This window comes from Larus michahellis, chromosome 3 (assembly GCF_964199755.1).
Source record: "Larus michahellis chromosome 3, bLarMic1.1, whole genome shotgun sequence".
NCBI classification, from domain to species: Eukaryota; Metazoa; Chordata; class Aves; order Charadriiformes; family Laridae; genus Larus; species Larus michahellis.
The window spans coordinates 130,066,202-130,087,010 of NC_133898.1; the positions used below are offsets into that span (position 1 = coordinate 130,066,202).

The following is a 20,809-nucleotide window of genomic DNA, read 5'->3' on the forward strand; positions in this document are numbered from 1 at the left end:
TATTGCACCCAGGGCAGGTGCCTTGACGTGCCGCCTCTCAGCCTCCCTGTCTGCTGTGTTCTGCAAGCCAAAAATTCCTCCCATTAATTTAAAAAGCATAAAAGCGTTTTGCTCTGCCTTAATGCTCCTTGCCATCCTGCTGACACCCAGGTTAATATGTTGACAATGAAGCTGGGGTTGTACTTGTAGATTAAGACACCTAAGCGTCAGTGTCTCCAGGTGATCTGAGCCTCTCGGCTTCCATTATAACCAAATGAGATGTAGACAAATCAGGGGAGCCCAGCCAGGCATTCAGCTCACCCTGTGGGCTACATCTTCTGCTAGGAGTTTGTACAGCACAGCTGAGCGTTCCCAGCTACTGGAACTTGCTCATCCGCACTGTGAAATTGTTAGCACGCTCCCTGGCACGATTTTGGCCTGGGCTGGTAGCACTCTTCCAGCCATTGTTCAGACGCAATTTGGACATTAGCCTGGGCCAGGAACCACGCCAAATACGCAGTTTGGATCCAACCACCTTGTTTTGAAAGGTGAAGGTGTGATAGTGTGGACACACGCATCGTCTACCTCTTGGTCTCCCATATCATGGCAGATATGATGCAGGACTTGCAGACAACTGTCACCCTTGGAGTGGCAGCTCTAGGCTTTGCAGGGTACCCCACAGCACAGGGCCCCGGTGTTTGGGCAGCTGAAATCCATCCCCAGTCACTGCAGACCCCCACCTATAGACACCTCCTTAGCCAGGGGCTGGACCCATGCTTGGTGCCAAGGTGCGGGAGCAATGGCTCCTGCTCAGTGGTGCTTCTTGTCACCAGGCTGCCGGCTTGGCTTCCTCAGCAGTCTTCCCAGGAGCCCCCTCTTGCAAAATTTCAGGTTTAGTTGTTTAACTACAGTGCTGAAAGCAAAAAGGACCAGATCCCAGGGGCTAGTTACTAATTGCTGACAAGGAGCAGCTGACAGCAGAGATGTTTAGGATTTTGTAGGGTGGACGAGTATATCTTATGGATACCAGGTGCCTGTCTACTTCATCCCTTCTCTTCTCACCCAGGTTCTGGGTCTTCAGCAAATCCTTTCGTCGGGATCAGGAGAAGATGGCTGGGGAGGGAGGAGAAAATTGCTTCTGCCTGGGTGAACGACCTCCATCTACTTGCAAGCTATTCTGCAAAAGAGTTTCATTGATTAACAAATTGGGTCCTAGATTTGCAGAGCACAGGGATGCCTGTGTGTGATTGTAATCCTGTGAACTCATGGAGCCCCTCTGCTGGGAGGACAGGCTGAGAGAGCTGGGGGGGTTCAGCCTGGAGAAGAGAAGGCTCCGCGGAGACCTTCCAGCCCCTGCCAGTCCCTCAAGGGGCTCCAGGAAAGCTGGGGAGGGACTCTGGAGCAGGGAGGGGAGCCATGGGACGAGGGGGAAGGGTTTTCCACTGGAAGAGGGGAGATTGAGATGAGATATTAGAAAGAAGTTCTTGACTGTGAGGGTGGTGAGCCCCTGGCCCAGGTTGCCCAGAGAAGCTGTGGCTGCCCCATCCCTGGAGGGGTTCAAGGCCAGGTTGGCCGGGGCTTGGAGCAACCTGGGCTGGTGGGAGGTGTCCCTGCCCAGGGCAGGGGGTGGCACTGGATGGGCTTTAAGGTCCCTTCCAAACTATTCTATGATTCTATGATTTTATGAGATGAGGATTATGTCCCATTTCAGTGACTAGGTCAAGTCAGTAAAACAACCTGTCTCCTACAGCGCAGAGGGGCCTCTTTAGGTTAAGCGGCGGAGCCTCTGTACTTTGGCGCTGAGGTCCTGGGCTCTCCCCTTAGTGTCAGGCTGCGTTATTTGTGTGTGTGCACTCATGGATTAATTGTAAACTGATCGCAGAAGCAGGGACTGAGCGCTCTGCATTGCCAGCGTAGCCTTATGTCACACAGTCCCTGGGGAGACATTGTTCCCCAGGGCTCGGAGAAAGGCACAGAAAAGGAAAAGAAGTATTCCTAGCTGCGGCTAGAGAAGGTGCAGCACCTTGAAAAGGGGAATCCAGGGGAATCCGGTCCAACTGGTTGGGTTGCTGTAATCAGATGCAAGGGGAGGAACTGTGGAGAAAGGCAGCCAAAAGTAGGATGGGGACATGCTTGTTAATACTGGAAAAGAGACAAATTATGCCTGCTTAACTACTTGGCTGCTGCTGAATGCAGTGGAGAAGAAGCTGTGTGTTCCCATGCTCCTGACTGCGTGGCGCTGATTTAATGGAGTTTCCCTTGCAGTGTAAGCACAGGCTGAGGATGCTGGAAGAAATCGCTTTATTGCAAACCCCGTGGCAGAATGGGAAGAGTTGAGAAGGAGCAAATATTCTGTCTCCTTGAAAGAGAAGCTAGATTTGCTTTGATTACTTCACTTTATCTTTGGTGTGGAAGAGCGTAAGCCAGTTACCCCTTGTCTCTGGAACACATGGGAGAAATTTATCTTTGCAAATTGGTGATCGTGGATTGTTTTAATGAGAAGAGGATGTAGCTGTGATCATGAATGGGGGGTCTGTGCAGAGAAACTTTCCCCCCTCAGCACGTGAAAGCCTTTCCTATAGAGCTGAGGGTGAGAAGGGGACAGGCAGAACCTCCTCTGCCCCCTCTGGTACACCTTGGTCTGATTTTATTCTTGTTTCTAAGCCCCACATCCAAAGGTCCTGCTTCAGTTTTTCCGTAGTACTCTGCTAAATGTCATTAGAGGTGAAAGTAATATGCAAAACAGAGATGGGAGGGAAAGGGTGTATTCCTTAATTCGCTGTCTGTGGCTGAAAAGGCAGGGACATTTGGGAGCTTTCTTCTATTTGGTTTTTTGTCTCTGGGATCTCAGGAATGCCGATTCCACCCTTTCTTCTTGCTGACCTTCTTGGAGGTCTTGCAGAGGTGTCTGCAAGAAGGAGAAGAGCTATTTGCTTCTTAAGAGTTTATTCTTCAACACTGAAATTAAATACATCCAAGTAAAAATAAAGAAATAAAGCGTTCTTTAAAATGATCTGCAAATAAATTACTTCTCAATTACCTTTCATCTGCACAGTATATTTTAAACTATTATTCTGACAGTCCTCCACTTGACTTTTTTTGAGGGGGAAGCAGAGAAAAAAATAATCTGAATTTCTAGTCTATTTTGTTACGAAAGAGAAAGGAAGCGACATTGGATATTAAACCGTTTACCCACAATAAAAAAAAAAAGAAAGAACTGCATGGTTTTTCTTATTATTTTTAATTTTTGGAGGTCACGTTTAACTAAAGACTTCAGCTGCCCGTGAGGTTAAATGCAGAAATTAATGTGCTGTGATCTGACCTGTGGAGAGCAAGTTGTCAGCTGTGGAAAGCTGGCTTCAGGAAATAACCTTGTGAAAGCGGAGTGTGCGTTTTGGGGATGGCCAACGCGTGAGAAAGAAACAAACAGGGAAAAGCAGCATTCCCCAAAGCGGGGAATTCCCCAAACAGTTCAGTTTTCCCTTTGAAAAGAAGGTGAGTTTGGGTCGCGGCTGCTCTCGCTGTGCTAGGAAGGAGGATGAAGAAGGACTTCTCTGAAATTCGGATTTCGCACCTGGAAAGCCACCATTAGCCCTGCGGTTCTGCTGCCTGCAGACCCCCCCAGGGCATCCTGCTGGTCCTGCCCACAGCCGCCGTGGTCCTCTGACATTTCCTCCCTCCTGGCGCTCGGCGCTGCCCTCCCAGCCAGGACTGCTCTTGCCGGTTTTGAGACAGATTGCGCAGATTGTGGCGATGAGGTCAGTCTCCTCCCAGGAGATTCCTGCTGACGGGGCCCTTTCCGTCCTCTCCTATCAACACAAGTTAAACACCAGCCACCGCCACCATTGCTCCCACCCTGTTTACACAGCTCTGCCCCGCTCCGCTCAACGCAGTGTTGTTGTTGCCATCAGAGCACAGGGATACGTGCTTGTCTGCTTACCTCAGTGCTCATTTCGTCCCACAACCATTTTAATCCTTCTCTTTAGATACCTGTCACGAGCATAGAAATGCTGTGAACAACCTTTATTCCTGTGCTGGCGGATCTGCGCCGTGGATTTTCCGTGTGGGACATGGGCAGCTGATGTAGTTTCTCTTTTTTCCACTTCTCTGTGCTGGGGATTCCTCTCTGATGCAGTGGGATTGTGGGAATAAATACTTTCTAAATTGTGAAGCACTCAAATATCGCAGTAGTGGGGGCCGTATAAGTGTCAGGATAGGAAGAAGCAGTGAACTTGTCATTTGGGACCTGATCCTGTAAACACACATCTGAGTCTCCTCCTTTCCACGACTGAAGCCACGTCTCAGAGCTGGTCCCAGGAGCAGAGTCTTGTGAGCATGAGTGTGTCCTGGACTAGGCCATCCTGGATCTTTTGAGGATTATAAATCATATGTTATGTGGCTTCAGAGTTTCTTTTAATGTAACCTCTCCAATTGCTCCCAGTTCCTACGTGCTTTGCTCTTGAATGAGTCACCAGAAGCTGCTGCTTATGCATTTTCCCTGGCCTTGAATGTCTGCTTTATTTTAAGAAGCTGAATCTCCGGTTTCTCAGAATCTGAAACGCCTTTTTGCAGTTTGACAAGTGGACAGATGGTCAGAGGCGGAGGATCCTGGTGGATCTGTTGGAACGCTGCTCCTTGTCGCAGAGGAAATTCTGTGCCAAGCAGCTACAGGATCGAGTCCCCACCGAGGCTCTAGATTTTACCACAAGGCTCCCTAGAGTCCTGTCTTTATACATCTTTTCCTTCCTGGACCCACAGAGCCTCTGTCGATGTGCACAGGTAAAAAAGCCAACATGTACCTAAGGTTCAGAAAGTCGGGTCAGGCTAGTTAAAAAAAGGAAACGGCACTATTTTTCAGCAAAACCATACCAGTGCTGTTCTTCATAATGCAAAGATGTCTTCTGACTTGGCAGCCTGGTGCCAAATGCTTGGTGACGCTCGTATGAGACCGAGCGCAGCTCTTCCACACATTCTAAATTAAAACAGATTGGCCAAGATTTACAAAAATGAAGACTAATTTTAGATGCTCAGTCTTAAGGCATTTAACGTGTGGCACTTTACCAGACTGATTCTTCCCAAGAAGGAGGCCTGGTACTTTCTGAAACTCATGTTCTTTTGAAGTACTTTGTACCGTGTGCACAATAATTAATTGCTTTGAAAAGTATCGGCTTGTGCTAGTTGTAAAGATTTAAGCTTTAAGAAAACCAGATCCTTTAAAACGCTTGCGGGTAAAGCGTTGGATGTGGAGAAGCAGAGAAGTTACAGATGTACTTTTGAGCACAGTGGCCTGGGCTTCAGTCTGTTGAACACAGTGGCTAAGACTCCAAAAGTATGTTTGCATGAGATAAGGTGCTGTGAGGTGATGCCCAAAGTAGTTCTGAACGAATAAGTTGATATCGGTGACATTATAGTCAGTCATAGTGACATAGTACCTGCTATAATACTATGAATATATCAAAATCTCAGCTTGTTTAAAGCTTGCTCTGGTATCTTTCTCCTGCCTTTCACGTTTTATGTGGATGCGGCTCACACTACGCATTCACAGGCAGGGAGAGGACAGGTTAGGAAATGACTTACTTAGAAAGAAAGGTCTTTCCAGTGCTACTTGTGTCATATTGTCCCTGCTCACTGCAGGGGGGTTGGACTAGATGACCTTTAAAGGTCCCTTCCAACCCAACACATTCTATGAGTCTATGACTCTATATCGTCGGACAGCTGCTGTTATAAGCATGGCAGTGCCAAAAGATGATGTTTGTCCTTAAGCTGGAAGCGGCATTGCGCACAACACGACTGCATGATGGAGTATAACAGCAGAACACGAGTAGGAAGGAAATGTTCAGAATGGGTCTATTAGACTTGGGGAGTTTATTGATGCTGTTTTTCTCAGGGGAAATTAAGGGTTTATTCCAGCTACTGTACTTGAGTAGAAGTGTGGGAAGTTGCCCCAGAAAAGCTGAAATCTTTCCTCTTGATCTGTGATTTTTGGAATATTTCACCCTGTGCTGGAGATCATCTAATACTTAGGCGCTGAGTGTGTCATGAAGACTTTGGATGGTTTAACGAAAGGTTTAAATGGGGCATAAATAGTGCTGAAGAGCTGTAAAAGGACAGAGGGGAATTACACCCACAGCACAGAAGTCTCTAGCTGCGATCTTGGGTGCTTGAAACCCCAAGGTTTTCAACTTACTGGACATTCACAGGTGAGCTGGTACTGGAAGTACCTGTCTGAACTGGATCAGCTCTGGATGCGGAAATGCCTGCGTTTTGGCTGGTACATCAACTTCTCTCCAACTCCCTTTGAGCAAGGAATCTGGAAGAAACATTATATTGAGATGGTGAAAGATTTGCAAGTCACGAGACCAAAGGTACATACCTACCACCTCTAGAGATGTCTGGGGCCAGTGGGAAAACCGGGGTGGATGGGTTCCTGACCCCTTTGTCTCTTTATCTTTCCGTAATCTCCCACTAGTAAAATGGAAGATACCTCATTTCAAATTAGAATCTGAACTCGTGTGTTGCCATGTGCGCTACTTTCCCATCACCCACCCCTGGTAGGGGGGAAGTGAAAATCTCACTGGTTAGGAGAAGCAATCACCAAGGTCTCCCTCTGCTCTCCTCTCAAGGTGTTCTGGAGTAATCCTCTACATTTCCCTCTCCAGCACTCAAGGCTGTTCCCCTCTCTTTTTCCCCAGTTTATAGAGCATATGGTAGCTTGCCTCAATCGGAGAAGCAGAGGGGGGGGTACCAGCGTCATCCCTGCTGAAATTTCAGAGTCAGCGTACCTGGTGGAAAGGAAAAAAGCACCCATTATGCCTGTTATAGCCCTTGGTGTTGTCTCTTTCTCTCTTCTTCAAGGGCAGCAGGGCCATTTTGAGGAGGTGGAGCATTACTCAGTAGCCACTGCTTTCTCCTGAGATTCATTGATGCCGTGCCTGGTTTGTGGGGCTGGGAGGGTGGGATTCTTCTGCCCTGAATTCAAAACTCAGCCCTCTAATTTTAACCAAACTCCCCCACAGACTCTCTCTGTAGTCAACGGGGAGATGCCAAAGCATCTCAAAAACAGTTCAGCTCAGCTTAGTGCAGATTTTGGGACATGGGCAATGACATGGACTGTCAGGGTGCCTATTTCTATCCACTGACCATAATGGAGCCTGGAGAGACTAATTTTGAGTTAATACCCAATTCTTAGAAGTCTAAAGTCAGGCAAAATAAATCTCACTTTCACTATAAGCTAAAAATTATTTTCTTCTTTTCTTCTCTCTTATTAGACTCCTTCAAAGGATGAGTTTGTAGTTATTGATGTGCAACCAGTAAGAAGCAACATCCCAGAGGCAAACCTTTTTGTGCCAGGAAGGAGGACAAACAAGGAGAAAAAAGAGCTCCCACCGTGGCGTTCTCCAGACAAGAATCCTACAGACACCATCCGATTCAACTACCTCAACAACTACGACCCCATCGAGCAGGCGAGGCAGGCGTAAGAGCTTGATCTCTTCTTCCCTTTTGCTTTCTCTACGATGTAGGGTATGTCTGTGTCCTTTGCAAGCTCACTCTGCCCGTGCTCCAAGCTGCCCGGAAGCCTTATAATTCACCAACCTGGTTGCAAATCCACTTTGCTGTTCTTTTGGCTTTTCTTGGATTGATCTTGGTTCTGTTGTGGTGGCAGCTGCACTACTTCATGTCCTTTCAGCGCAGAGCTGGGCACAGCTTCTGAGAGGCTACCTATAAAATAGGCTGTAACTCCTGGGGACGTTACACAGCTCTAATGGGAAGAATCAGGACAAGAGTTTGTTCAAAAGTTTTTCAATAAAGCTCCAAGGTTGAGAGGAATCTGCGGTTTTTGCACAGAAGAGGAAGAATTAATTAATTGTGATGAACATAATTCTATCACTTCAAGGGGTTTCTGTCTGAAAAGAGATTTAGTTGACTGAATAGGGGTGCAGGTGTAAGAGTATGTATGCACTATAGAACATTTAAGTAATAAATAGTATTTGTATCTACACTGCCTGGGATAGCAACAAAAGAAAGGCATTTCCACCCCAAAATATAGTTTTGCACACCAACGCGTGTTAGGACTGCCCCATGGTTTCCTTTGACGCTTCTGGCATCAGATATTTTCAGACTCTTAGATCTGTGGTCAGATTTCTGTGCATTAACAAGCATCAGCAGGAGCAGTAGCAAGGAGGCTGCGGTAGTCACCTGTGTGCAGTGTTCGGCCCGTTTCCCGTTTAAGTCTCTGGTAACACCACCTCTCATTTTTCACGGGCTCACAGCAGTTAGCTCAGCTCAGCTGATGTGCAGTAACTTGTGCAACTGGGAACACCATCGCTAACCTGAGCCTGGCGAACAGGTAATGGGTTAGCTTGACTGTTGCCTGGTTGCTGCACGAGTCCCTGTGAAAAGGGACTGCTCAGGCTCTCACCCAACCGGAGGTGCAGAGAGGAGGAGATTCCTCTTCACCGTGCCAACAAAAACCTTGGGAACCAATTGAGCCACAGTGAAGGTCTCCAGATTGTACTTCAAGTAAATAACTGAGAGAGCTGCGATTAGCCCTGTGCACAGGAACAATCAACCCATGAATTACCCCAGACGCGTGATTATTTGGCTAAGCAGTCGTGCGCTCGCGTAGGCTCTTTCTCAATGTGATTAACTTTGCCGGACCCACCATTCCTCCGGGGTGTTCCACAAAGTTCCCAGTGTCTGAGCAAAAGCCTTTTATGAATCATTTTTTAATCCGCGTCCCCTAGTCCTAGGATACTGCACTACTTCAAAGAGCTTTCCAGTTTCCACCTCACCCTCTTTTCTGTGGTGTGTTTCCAAACTCTAGCACCATTTTGGGCAGAGTTCTTTGAGGCTTTTAACTAAATATTTTGACAAAATGCCTCTTGTTACAAATGGATGTCCTGATATTATTTTTCAGTTGTGCTAAATGTTTCTCTGTAGCAGTTCCCAGAGGTTTCTGTGAGGTTTAGGGTTTCCTTTTGCTGGCTGTGACCCCGTGTCAAAAGTGGGACAAGCCTTGTTTGAAGAGTTTAAAAGTTGCTCCTTCCAGCATTGAGCTGTAGATGCAGCTGACAACCAGATGCAAATGATCCCGAGTTGCTAATGATACAGTAAGCACACTGACTGTTTTCTTCTCCTAAGTGAGATTTGAGCCTCTATCCATTTGTGCAATGGAGAATATTTTAATGCCTAGTATTCTAGCAAATCTGGCATTTATCCGTAATTATAGAGGATTATTGCAAGGAGAGAAATGAATTCTATGAGATTTGCTTGTTTATCAAGGATCTCCCTTTAATATTGCTTAAGCTGAAAGTAATTGCTAGTGTGTAGTCTCGTCTGTAATGATTATTCAGCAATGCAGGTGTGCCGTCTCAGGTGCCGACCCAGCTTCCCACTCACAAAGTGATATTCTGGTGCTTCTCGTCTGTCGACACATGGTCGACAGAGTCCCATCTGCAGCCCCTTCCAGAAGTCCTCCTGCTAAAGTTCTGTAGGGAAGGGGAAGGGGGAGGGGAAGGGGAAGGGGAAGGGGAGAGGGGAGGGGGAGGGGAGGGGAGGGGAGGGGAGGGGAGGGGAGGGGAGGGGGGGGAGGGGGAGAGGGAGAGGAGAGGAGAGGAGAGAAGAGAAGAGAAGAGAAGAGAAGAGAGAAGAGAAGAGAAGAGAAGAGAAGAGAAGAGAAGAGAAGAAGAGAAGTTAAGTTGGAAGGAACCTTCAGTGCTCATCTAGTGCAACTGCCTGACCACTTCAGGGCTGACCAAGTTAAAGCATGTTATTAAGGGCATTGTCCAATGCCTCTTAAACACTGACCGTCTTGGGGCATTGACCACCTCTCCAGGAAGTCTGTTCCAGTGTTTGACCACCCTCTCATAAAGCTTCCTAATGTTCCATCTAAATATTACGTCCTCCATCCTTTTCTTCTGGGCAGCTCCTTGGGGATTGGGTCTTCAGCATTTCACCCAGCTCCCTGTCTGCAGTAGGAACAGTGGGACCACCTTTCATGCTTGAGTGTTCCTCAAGGGTAGGCTTTTGGTGGAGGCGGCAGCTAATGTGTGGCTTGGGCAAGTGCAGGGTGCCTATCAACGGTAGCACAATGGCAAAGAGGTCACAGTGCCCCACTGCGATGCCAAGCTTTGTTTTGGATGGCTGATGAAGGCCATGCTCAGCCAACTGTGAATGAATGTCTAGTCGGTTGAGCTCGGGAGTCTCATGTGAATGCTATGCAAGATGATCTACCTCACTGCAGCCTACAGGCTGGGGCAGACCCTGCCTGACCAGCGTACAGGGTTGTAAAGTAGAACAGAGAACCAAGATAAAAATCTCTGGCCCCCCAGGCTGTGTTAGGTCTAGTTATTCTTCAGATTAGATGAATTCTCGGAGCTCAAGGGCATAACAACCACTCTTCATGTAAAATGAATTTCAGAAGTAATGACATTTATGTAAAATGAGATTATTAAAACAATAGGAGTGATTTCCCAAAATACAGGGTTTTGGAAAGGTATTCTGGGAGAGTAAATGAGTTTTGCTGCAGTCTGAATGCATATAGAGAGGAACGAGTATTTTCTTGAGGTCATGAGCGTGTGTGAAAAGACGCAGCAGAACCAGCAGAAAAGCAGCAGGAAGCCAAAGCGATGGCTGAGAGAGGAGGACTAGAGGGGGCACGTGTAGGCTAGCAGGTTGACTGGAAAGCTGGGAGCCAACAAACCATTCTTTCCATTTGAGTTCTGCTGTGCTGAGGAAAACCGGACTTGTAGAAAATTCTTTGCGAATAAACAAGATTACATCAAAGGGACACCTGACGCCATCATCAAAGCCATGTGTGAGACTAGTCACTGGCTACTTCTTTGAATCGAAGTTAATCTGCCTAATGGCAGGTTAAATTTTCCAGAATTTAAGAGGTAACGAAAAAATGAAGTTTTTCATAGCTCTTGGACCTGCTTAAAAGCTCCTCTGAGCTGGACCTCACTCTACACTTGCTTTCTGGTCCAAGGAGAGGTGAGGACTCTCCTGTTCCTCCTAACAGGGTGTCTATGCTGCCGCTGAAATATTGGCATTTAAATGGCAGAGTTGTCATCTGTTTCTTTGTTGGCCTTTTGAGAGGAGTCGTTAGCCACATGCTCCCTTCCACAGCAGTATCGAAACTACACCGCTGTGAATTCATAGCAGAGAACTTAACCTCGCTTAGCCAAAAAAAGCGAAACATGGGAAGCTACAGTCAATTCTCAATTATGCAGGGGAGAGGAGATGAAGGGACTCCTGGAAGAGGCAACACAAAACATATACTTTGGGCTATAAGACTATAATTGGATATTTACCTTTGAAAAACAAATAAATAGATTTCTATAGAGCAATTGGGTGAGGGCTTGGCCTGGACAGAGCTGGTGCTTCATGTCACTGCGCAGAAGAACCATAAAACTGTGCCACAGCTGGGTGGTGCCCCAAAAATGGCAGAATGGTGTTAATTTGCAATCTGGATGGTAACTGAGATTTGACAGGGTGGGGGTTTTTTTTGTGATGGATTTTTTTGCTGCTTGCTCAGAAAAGCGTGAGCTTGTACCATAAAAACTGAATGGCACCCAAGAGCCTCGGTGACAAACCTCGCTGCAGCATGAAGGACGGACAGAGATCCCGGAGTGCCTTCCCTAAGAGGTTACTTGGTTTAGATGGGATAGCGTGGGAAAAGCTTCATAGGCACTGAGCAGTGAAATTAAGAATAGCAACGATCAGACGCGTAGTCGAGGGAGTGGTGAGGCGATGGAGAAGAGAAGAGATACAGACAGGGGTTGAATTACAAATTGCCTGGAAGGGATTATCAAAATCCCGTGGCAGAATTATAGCTGTGACTTTCAGTGCTGCTGCGTGGACGTGTGCGATTCATCATAAGGGTGATTTCTGGTAGGTCTGGTTTGTTTTCTGCCTGAATTGTCCAGGTAGCTTTTTGTTTATGTACAAACAAAACAGAGACCAGCAAGGATGGATTTGTCTCTTTGCGCACAAAGAATTTTGCAAAGGTGCAGAGTGAAAGATTTTTATCTAAAGTGTGGAACCAAGTTAGCAAATTTTCCCTGGGACTCTGATCTGCCTAAAAAGGATGAGGAGGGGTGTTGCTTTCAGTCCGTGCATGTACAGTTCTGCTGGAAGGCATCTGTGTTTGTGCTGCTTGTTGCCAATAAATCAAAAGATTTGCCTCCCACTTTATCATGAATAATGAATTCCGATTCTAGCCTAGCGCTGGACCCCCGCCAGGATTGTGTCCTTGTGCCTCAAGAAAGAGCCCTGCTACTTCTCATGACAACAGCTCAGCCAAAATGCAAGCTCCTTCCCCCCCCTCCACGAACCAGCTCGAGCTTCTGGAAGCCAGCACTAATTCAGTCAGATAATTTATGGACATAGGCCGGCTCTATAAACAGTTGCATATTGTACTGGAGTGTTTACCCAACGAGAAAATAATTACTTTCGGTAATTGTTCTGTCAGCAGCCTGGGCCCAGTTTCTGACAAAAAGAGGCTCGCTTGCGTGAGAAGGGCATGGTGTTTTGCTGTCCTTCCCAATCCTAACGCTTGTCTCTTGCTTTTCATGTTTCTGAATAGCCAGCCCAGTACTCTCTGCCTGTTAGGCTTGTGGGAATTAAAAACGTTCCTTAAGAGAGGAAAGCGGGGTGAGAAACACCGAGTTCAGCACCGGGAGCGAGAGACCTGCCGTCCTCATCTCGGCTCCGATGCCCTTTTCCTTTGGAGCCTTGAGAGGCTCATCCTCTCTGCTTACATCTTCCTGACCCTGAAGTGAGATCATGGTGGTGACCTGCTGCGGGGGGATGCTCCGACACCACGAGCATGGGCACTGGAATACAGCAGTAGAGATCAGTGTCTTCATTTACGACCACAAGGCTTGATCTGTGTTCTATCTATCTAAAGAGCAGAGAATCAGAGAATCATTTAGGTTGGAAAAGACCTTTACAATCATCCAGCCCAACCATAAACCTAACATTGCCAAGTCCACCAAGATGACCAGTTCGTTCCCTGTAATAATATTTTGAATTAAATTTTCTCTCTTGACCGGTTAGTGGAGTGTTTTTAAACCGACGGCGGTTTGCCTCAATTTGCTATTTGAAATAATGTCGGATTTGTCTTTATGGTTCTTGGTCTGCAGCTGGTCTGGGACGAGTCAATACGAGATACGTGCTGGTGCTGGCTGGTTTTGGGGACGTGCGTGTTAGGTGGTATGGCTCTGTTTCTTTATGGGATAAATGTTGCTTTTAAAGTCTGTTTCCACCCTTTATATTCATGATTTTGTATTTATGCTGCGCTTTTTAACATGCCTTCCTGGAGCCCAGAGACACTGGTGATGGAGCTGGGAGAGGCACGCAGAGAGCACGCAGTTCCTGCTTTAAATTCACTTATTCCGTATTGCAGAGTTTGAATGTGGGAGGGGAATGAACACCTTCGGAGCAAACGTGTTAATGAACCTGCCTGAGTTCTTAAAACCAACTTCCTCATAGGATGGATTTTACTCCTGGTGTTGCAAAAATGTGACAACTGGCCGTATTCCAGTTTGCTTCATTTAATGTTCATGCTCTGGAATATTCCTGTTCTGACAGTTCATTGTATTGACTTTAATAATAGCTGCAGATAAGTGTTTAAATTTATATACATATACAAGAAGAAGTATTTGGCTATAAAAACAATGAATAAATAACTTGGTGGAGGGGTAGTCCTCTAGCCTTGTTTATGTTACAAGTTACGTGGACTTCACTGAAAACTCTCAAATTGGTTTAGTTAAACATGCCTTTCCGTGAATTCCCCTACGCTGATGTAACATGCTTTGTGGATTTAGCTTAAATCAGTAAGTCTCGAGCTAAGTGCTATAAAGTTATCATAACTTAAAAAATAGCAGGTTACCACCCTCCTCTGAGCCATGGTATCTGATTGTGCGCTCTCGGTCTACCCCAGGTGCAAGATAAAATGTATTATCTTAAACCATGTTCTTTTCAGGTGGCAATATCGTAAGGGATTTCTTTTTCTCAACCCCAGGGAACCAGCTCCGCAGCCCTTGCTAATACTATTCTGCTCTGCTCCGCAGGAGAAAGAAAGGAGGAGGGGAGAGCCCAGACCTTAGCTGGCAGGCAGCTGCGAAAAGAAAGACAGCGAGTCGTGGATCTAATAAGCTCCAGAAGACAAAATCACCGGCAAGTATCACCCGCTCGTAATTATAGCAACTGGGGCCCGGTGCCAGGTACACACAGGAACGTTTTAGCTCAGAGCTTTTTCCTTAACTGCGCATCCTGAGGGAGGTTCCCGGGCAGAAGGAGGGCACAAAGTCCCCCATGTCTGGCTGCTCTGGGGGCAATCCCTCATTGCAGCCTAGAGACGGTCCCTCTGCCGTCGGTGGGAAAAGGACATGGACTGTCTGCGTGCAGGCAGCGACCTTGTTATCCGCTCCTCCCTCACGCCGCTTCCTGCCCACTATCCCGACAGCCCCTTTCCACACTTTACAAAGCACCGGATCAATTCTCCTGTGACGCTTGCGTCTCTTCCCAAAGCTTCATTTCTGTGCTCGCGACTTTTTGATCATTGCAGTTTGATGTTAGTTTATTCTCCGTTCGTTGCGCTGAGCCGGGGCAAGCAGCCCCAAGGTCTTAATACTGAGGATTCATTGTGCTCGTGGCGGGTGAAATAGGGCATCCTCACATGAAAGGAGTCTAGGGAAGTCAGGCTTCCAGAAAGCATCACGGGTCTAAGCTTTTGTAGATACAGCAATAAATAACTGCCAGAAGAAGGACGTGCTCACAAGCGTATCGGGGGGTTTTGCAGACCTGGAAGCGTGTTTCCTAAGTGATGAAAGCCAGGGAACTCATGTGAGTTGAGCTAAAGATGGTTTACATAAAAGAGAGGCATTGTCTCCCGAGATTGGGAGGCATTCTCCTGACCCAAATACAGCCTGTTTGCAAGGAAATAGATTCAGCTGGTGTTAAAGAACAGAAAATATAATTAAAGTTCTTCAGCCTGTGTCTTACAATTTCCATTCTCCAATGGCTTCCTCTGCAGCCCTTAGATCAGAGCGCCCTTACACGGTTTCATTCCACCACAGCTTCCTGTTTCAAATTTGAAGCTGTTTTATTGTCAGTCCAGAAGTGAAAGAATCTTAGTCCAGGGTAAAAAAACGTTATGTGTTCTTTGAAGTTACTTAACCTGCCAACCCCCCATCAGGAAGGCACAAGCATCTAGTCTGACTCCCACCATGAAGTCCAAGCCCTCCTGCACGATGTCAGTGGGATTTGATTGCTACAAATTGCAGCAGTACAGGGTTGAACGGTGCGTATGTGTTTGTCACCTTCTGTTGGCTGCTCACAGTTTAGAAGGGACATTATTATTCCTGTAGCAAATAGTCACCAGAAAGCATTTAGCTGACACAAAATGCTCATAGACGGATGTCTGGGGGAGCACACAGAGTTAGCGGGTACTGAATTAATCATTGAATCACAGAATGGTTTGGGTTGGAAGAGACCTTAAAGATCAGCTAGTTCCAACCCCCGGCCCTGGGCAGGGACACCTCCCACCAGCCCGGGTTGCTCCAAGCCCCGGCCAACCTGGCCTTGAACCCCTCCACGGATGGGGCAGCCACAGCTTCCCTGGGCAACCTGGGCCAGGGGCTCACCCCCCTCACACCAAACAATTTCTTCCCAATAGCTCATCCAAATCTCCCCTCTTCCAGTGTAAAACCCTTCCCCCTCGTCCCATGGCTCCCCTCCCTGCTCCAGAGTCCCTCCCCAGCTTTCCTGGAGCCCCTTGAGGGACTGGCAGGGGCTGGAAGGTCTCCGTGGAGCCTTCTCTTCTCCAGGCTGAACCCCCCCAGCTCTCTCAGCCTGTCCTCCCAGCAGAGGGGCTCCAGCCCTCCCAGCATCTCCGGGGCCTCCTCTGGCCCCGCTCCAACAGCTCCGTGTCTCTCCTGTGCCGAGGCCCCAGCGCTGGAGGCAGCACTGCAGGGGGGTCTCCCCCGAGCGCAGCAGAGGGGCAGAATCCCCCCCTCGCCCTGCTGCCCACGCTGCTGGGGATGCAGCCCAGGCTGCGGGGGGTTTCTGGGCTGCCAGCGCACGGTGCCGGCTCCTGTGGAGCTTCTCACCCACCAACACCCCCAAGTTCTTCTCCTCAGGGCTGCTCTCTGTCCATTCTTCATGTATTTGTGCTTGGGGTTGCCCTGACCCACCTGCAGGACCCTGCACTTGGCCTGGTTGAACTCCACGAGGTTGGCACGGGCTCACCTCGCCCCACAAAAAGCCCTGGAAAGAGTCTTCAAGCCGCTGCCTGCTGCCAAGGCCTGACAGGTCCTCCAGCCTTCCTTGGTCCCTCCGAGGCGGTTAGGACAGGACAGCCTAACCCAGGAGTCACCCCACGGGGTTGCACCTTGGTGACGTGAGCCCACAATGAGCTCCATGCCTTTGTGCTATGCAATTACGGCAGCGCTGGCTTCTATTTGTGTTAAAAACCTGTGGTAGTCTGTGTTGCTGCATCACTCTTTCCTAGACCTTTAAATTGACAATAAGCTTGTATTTCTCTTGAGTTTAGAGTTGTCCAAATTTCAGTAAAAGAGGTGTGTTTCTTTATCTCTGATGTATAAACCTGCTGTTACGCTTGCCATTAATGACTACAGCACTGCATGACAGTAAAGGTTAGGTTATGGTAGGCTGATGCATAGAAATAGAATATATATATAACTTGCTAGGAATAATCCAAAATTAATTTCCATTTATTATTAAGGTAGCATTGGGAAATCTTGTTGAAATGAAGACCATTTAATCAAGTCCAAATAAAGAGGCTTAATGCTCAAATCTTTTAGTAAATCCCTAGAAGAATAGACTCTGATGAAAGAGTAAGTGCCCCAAGCAAGCAAACATCGTGTCAAATTAAAATGAAGCTCTTAAATAGATCAATGGTCCAAGTGCAGAAAGTAGGTGAGAATAAAGTGTATTACAGCCAACAATGAAGACGTGAAAAGGGCTATTATTTGGAGCTCCAAGCTCAGGAGGCTGAACAAGGGCGCACCAAAATAGAAGAAACGCCTAATTAAGGTGATGACCTGAGTCCTGGATTTGCATCCAGTGACTCCACGTTTGCATGTGGTGAATCAGTTCTCCTCCTAGTAAACTTGTGAGGGTTTGGAGTTTATTAGCAATCGTGGAAACAGTGGCATAAAATGTAACCAGGCTCACACTTTAATTTAGAATAAATTAAAGTAAATTGGCTAAATTACAATAAATTGTCAATTACAATACATTAATTAGGTCTCTGAACGAAGGGCCGCATTCTTTGTTAGGAATGCACATGCAGCCCCCTTGCCTCTCCAGCGGGGAGGGAAGAACTGCTCTGCCTTTACCCAGGGAAACGCCTTACTTTAAGGACGTGTATAATTTCAGTGCTACCCATCTCTTTAAGCACTTTGCTGGGTCAAGGCTTTAGGGCTTGTCCACACCACCTCGACGCTCACGTTGCCTTCAGTGACCGCTGTCCCAGCATTATCTAGAGAAAAGTGAAGAATGCAAGGGGTTCGGTGACTTCTCCAAGCTTTTGCCAGGCTGGGCGTGGAAAGCAGATCTCTGGATTTGGCCGCTGTATCATCCCTCCTGTTCACTCCGACACGGAGCTGCGCTGCCCTGCTGTCATTTCCGAGCTCTGGCCTCCCAGGTCCCTTTGCAGGGACATCAGTGCCCTTTATAAAGTCCTTGAGGGCTTCCAACGAGGAGTCTTCTACAGCAAAACAGGCAGCCTCATGCCCGAATGTCAAAATTCCCAGGTACTTTATCAGGAAGGTAAAATGTGATTGATGCTTTTCACAGCTTTGCAAATGATGGCAATGTCAGCAATCAGGGGCTGGTTTTGCCTCTCGGGCTGTCTGCGTCTTTCTGTTCGAGAGCCTGCTCCACCCTCACAGCTGTTCCTGAATTACTGACTTATTTTTAGTACTTACTAAATAACATCTTTTTGACAGGATCAGCCATTCTTGCCTCACTGCCTATATCCTAAGGTAATAAGACTGCTGTGTTTGAAGTCAGGAATAAATTCTCCCATGACATATTGACAGGGAATTGACATTTTGAGTATGGATCGCATTTATGTACCATGTGGGTATAACCCACGTGAAGATCCAGGGCTCTCGGCACTGAGACACGGTCCTGTCTGGTGTATATTTATATTCTGCAAACCTTATTTTGCATTTTATTTATTCATACAAGAAACCCTGTTGAACTTCACAGGACAATTCCTAAGAGTGAAAATAACTCAATATAATGTTTGAATATTCAAACTCAGCTTATATATGTCACCCTAATTTGAAAAGAATAGCCTGGCTTTAATAGTCTATGCCTGTCTGTCCCTGTGAGCTCTGAAACAGAACCGCCACCAACACAGGAGATGAAAAGCAAGGAACAGTCAGATGGTGCTGCAACTACTACTGCTTTTATGATATTGTGCTTTTCTCGCTAGGACAAAAAACCTGCAGCTGCTTTTCTCACACCATCTCTGTCACACGTCAAGTACTGCTGAGAACCCAAACCTCTTTCAACAGTTGTATAATCACCGGCCTATCTTCAGGTTGATATTCGGCAGTTGCTGGCTCACTTATTTATAACCAGACAATTAGGCATGAAGCGCCATATATCTGCCACTGCTGCCAGTTCAAATAATGGAAGGGGGAAACAGGCGGGCAGGAATTACAGAACAGCATTGACTTTTCTGCACAACCGTTTTACTAGGGACACTAGTTTCACATAAGACTATCTGCCCACATTGCTTTTTAATGAGTTGCTGTGTAAGTGTTTGGGTTTGTTGATGTTTGTTCACTATTCTTACCAAATAATTTGTATCGGTCAAAAAAAACCACCAAAGCTGTTGGTCTGCAGAACCTTTCCATTTTGAATATTTGGGATCTTTCTCAAGCAACAAACAATTGCTGTGTTGCCAAGATATTTTTTTTTTTGTGCTTAATTTTTATCCTGTTTAGTAACGTTCATTGAACAGTATGCTATAATAAACTTCATCATTTACACTGCGAGACTTCAAACAGCAGGCAAGACTGCGATCAGCCGCAGCCATATGCACGGGGGAGACGTTGTGCATCAACGTGTGAATTGATGTGGAGAATCAATTAATGTGGGTTTGGCTTTACTAGCATCAATTTCTAATCGGGTTCTTTTGTCCTTCAGGTAAACTTATACCAGAGCACAGATCACTGTAAAGAATGCAGGTCATGCTTGTATCATTTAGGAATATAATTTATAGAATATATAGAACCGATAGAAATTCTCAATGGACTCCAGCGTTTGCAGTCCCTCTGAAGCTGTTGGGATGATATGATACTTACTGCCTTCTCTTCCTAGCTATCGCTTTCTGCAGATCTTGAGTCTCTTCCAAAACCACCAGTTCGTCCCAGCTGGGCCACTCACCAGTCAGTCGGGAACCTGCCCTCCAAAGCAGCAGCAAAGGCCCTGGCCCAGAGCTCCCAGTGGAACGCCGGGATACGACCAGCACCTGTTCAAGCTCCAGTGCCAAAACTGCAGACCGACATAACGCCTTGATGTAATTTCTACCAATTAAGTTATTAGAATAAAAACATATGTACTTACAACATACTTTACAATCATTCCTCAGGTTGCAAAACGGGTCAGAATCTGAAATGGAGAGAAAAGAGAGAGAGAGTCTCCACCACCCGCCTCTGCCGCTGAGCTGCTGGCTGGCCTTAGGGAAGCCGTATCACCCTCTGCGCCCCGGGCTGCTGATCTGCAGAGGCAGATGGTTATTTCCCCACCTTTACAGTGCGCTTCCAGATACGCTGATAAGAAATGGCTAAACAAGTACAGAGGAAGGTTGTTATGCCTGCGCCCTTCCTTGTAGATGTGCATTTCCCTGCACAGCTTGGCATTTCCAGATCCTGCACAACACTCATTACCTACAGCCTTTGATTAAAGAACTGAAAATACCTTTTAAACCCCAGAGGCCAATGAATCAGCATCGCCGCATCTGAATTCCACCAGTACAAGCAAGATCAGAATGTGTGCCCTAGGCTACAGCCCTGCTCAGATGTGGGGAACAAACCCAAACACGCCAGCCGCCCTCTTACCCAAGCTTTACCATCCGTTTCTGCCCAAAACTCCACCTGCTTTTACCCGGTGTTCCTTGCCGGGAGCAATGGCAGAGTTTGGTACTGTAGTGTGGCTTTGTAGCCAAAATGAAGGTTTCCTAATTATTGCTCTTCTGAGCTAAAGAAACAGAAACTTGGAAAAAGGAATATGTGTAACTGAAGTTGATGGGAGTTGCAGGTGGGATCACAGTTGGATAAAATTGAGGATTTTTGGAAAGATCCAACTTGTGCGGTGAGATGGAAGATGAGTGAAGGTGAGCTGTTGCCAGGGAAATCGGAGCATTCAGAGAGCGACATCTCAGTAGCAGCGTTGGGGTTATAATAGGTTAAAGGACGGTTACGGAAGAGCGTGGAGACCTTGCGGCAAAGGGAAAGCAGCTAATGATAGTGGCTAAAAGCAAGATAAAAAGTTGCTGTAATAGGTGGATGAAGCCGATAACGAATGGAGAACACAGCTCAGCTCACGTAATGAAGGGCTGAGGAGGCAGTAACACGGTGCGCAGGGTTGTGTTTAGGGGGGTGTGAATTAAGGGGAGGGAATCAGTATGGGAATCAGTTTGATATCAGTCGCCCTGACCCCGCTGGCATGCTCTTAGACTCTCAGATGCCTTACCGTGCATCTAGCACGGGCATCCTACCTGTCCTGTGCTCTGTGCCATCCCCAACAACACACAAAGACATCCTCCAGATGGATGCTGTGGAGT

At 47.0% G+C, this 20,809-nt stretch overlaps 1 protein-coding gene across 4 annotated transcripts in view; it reads left to right on the forward strand.

Annotated features, from left to right (window-relative positions):
- Positions 1-19,937, forward strand: part of FBXO16 (F-box protein 16) — a 39,370-nt gene extending 19,433 nt beyond the window's left edge. For 2 of the 4 annotated variants that reach the window (XM_074582156.1, XM_074582154.1), the window contains 4 exons: positions 6,180-6,344; positions 7,248-7,453; positions 14,055-14,160; positions 19,345-19,664. In XM_074582156.1, the coding sequence (XP_074438257.1) occupies positions 6,180-6,344; positions 7,248-7,453; positions 14,055-14,160; positions 19,345-19,542 (675 nt within the window). In that variant the 3' untranslated portion in view covers positions 19,543-19,664. Of the gene's footprint in view, positions 1-4,551; positions 4,759-6,179; positions 6,345-7,247; positions 7,454-14,054; positions 14,161-19,344 lie in introns of all 4 variants that reach the window. The other 2 variants (XM_074582153.1, XM_074582152.1) reach the window with 2 other exon arrangements.
- The last annotated feature ends 872 nt before the right edge of the window (positions 19,938-20,809 follow it).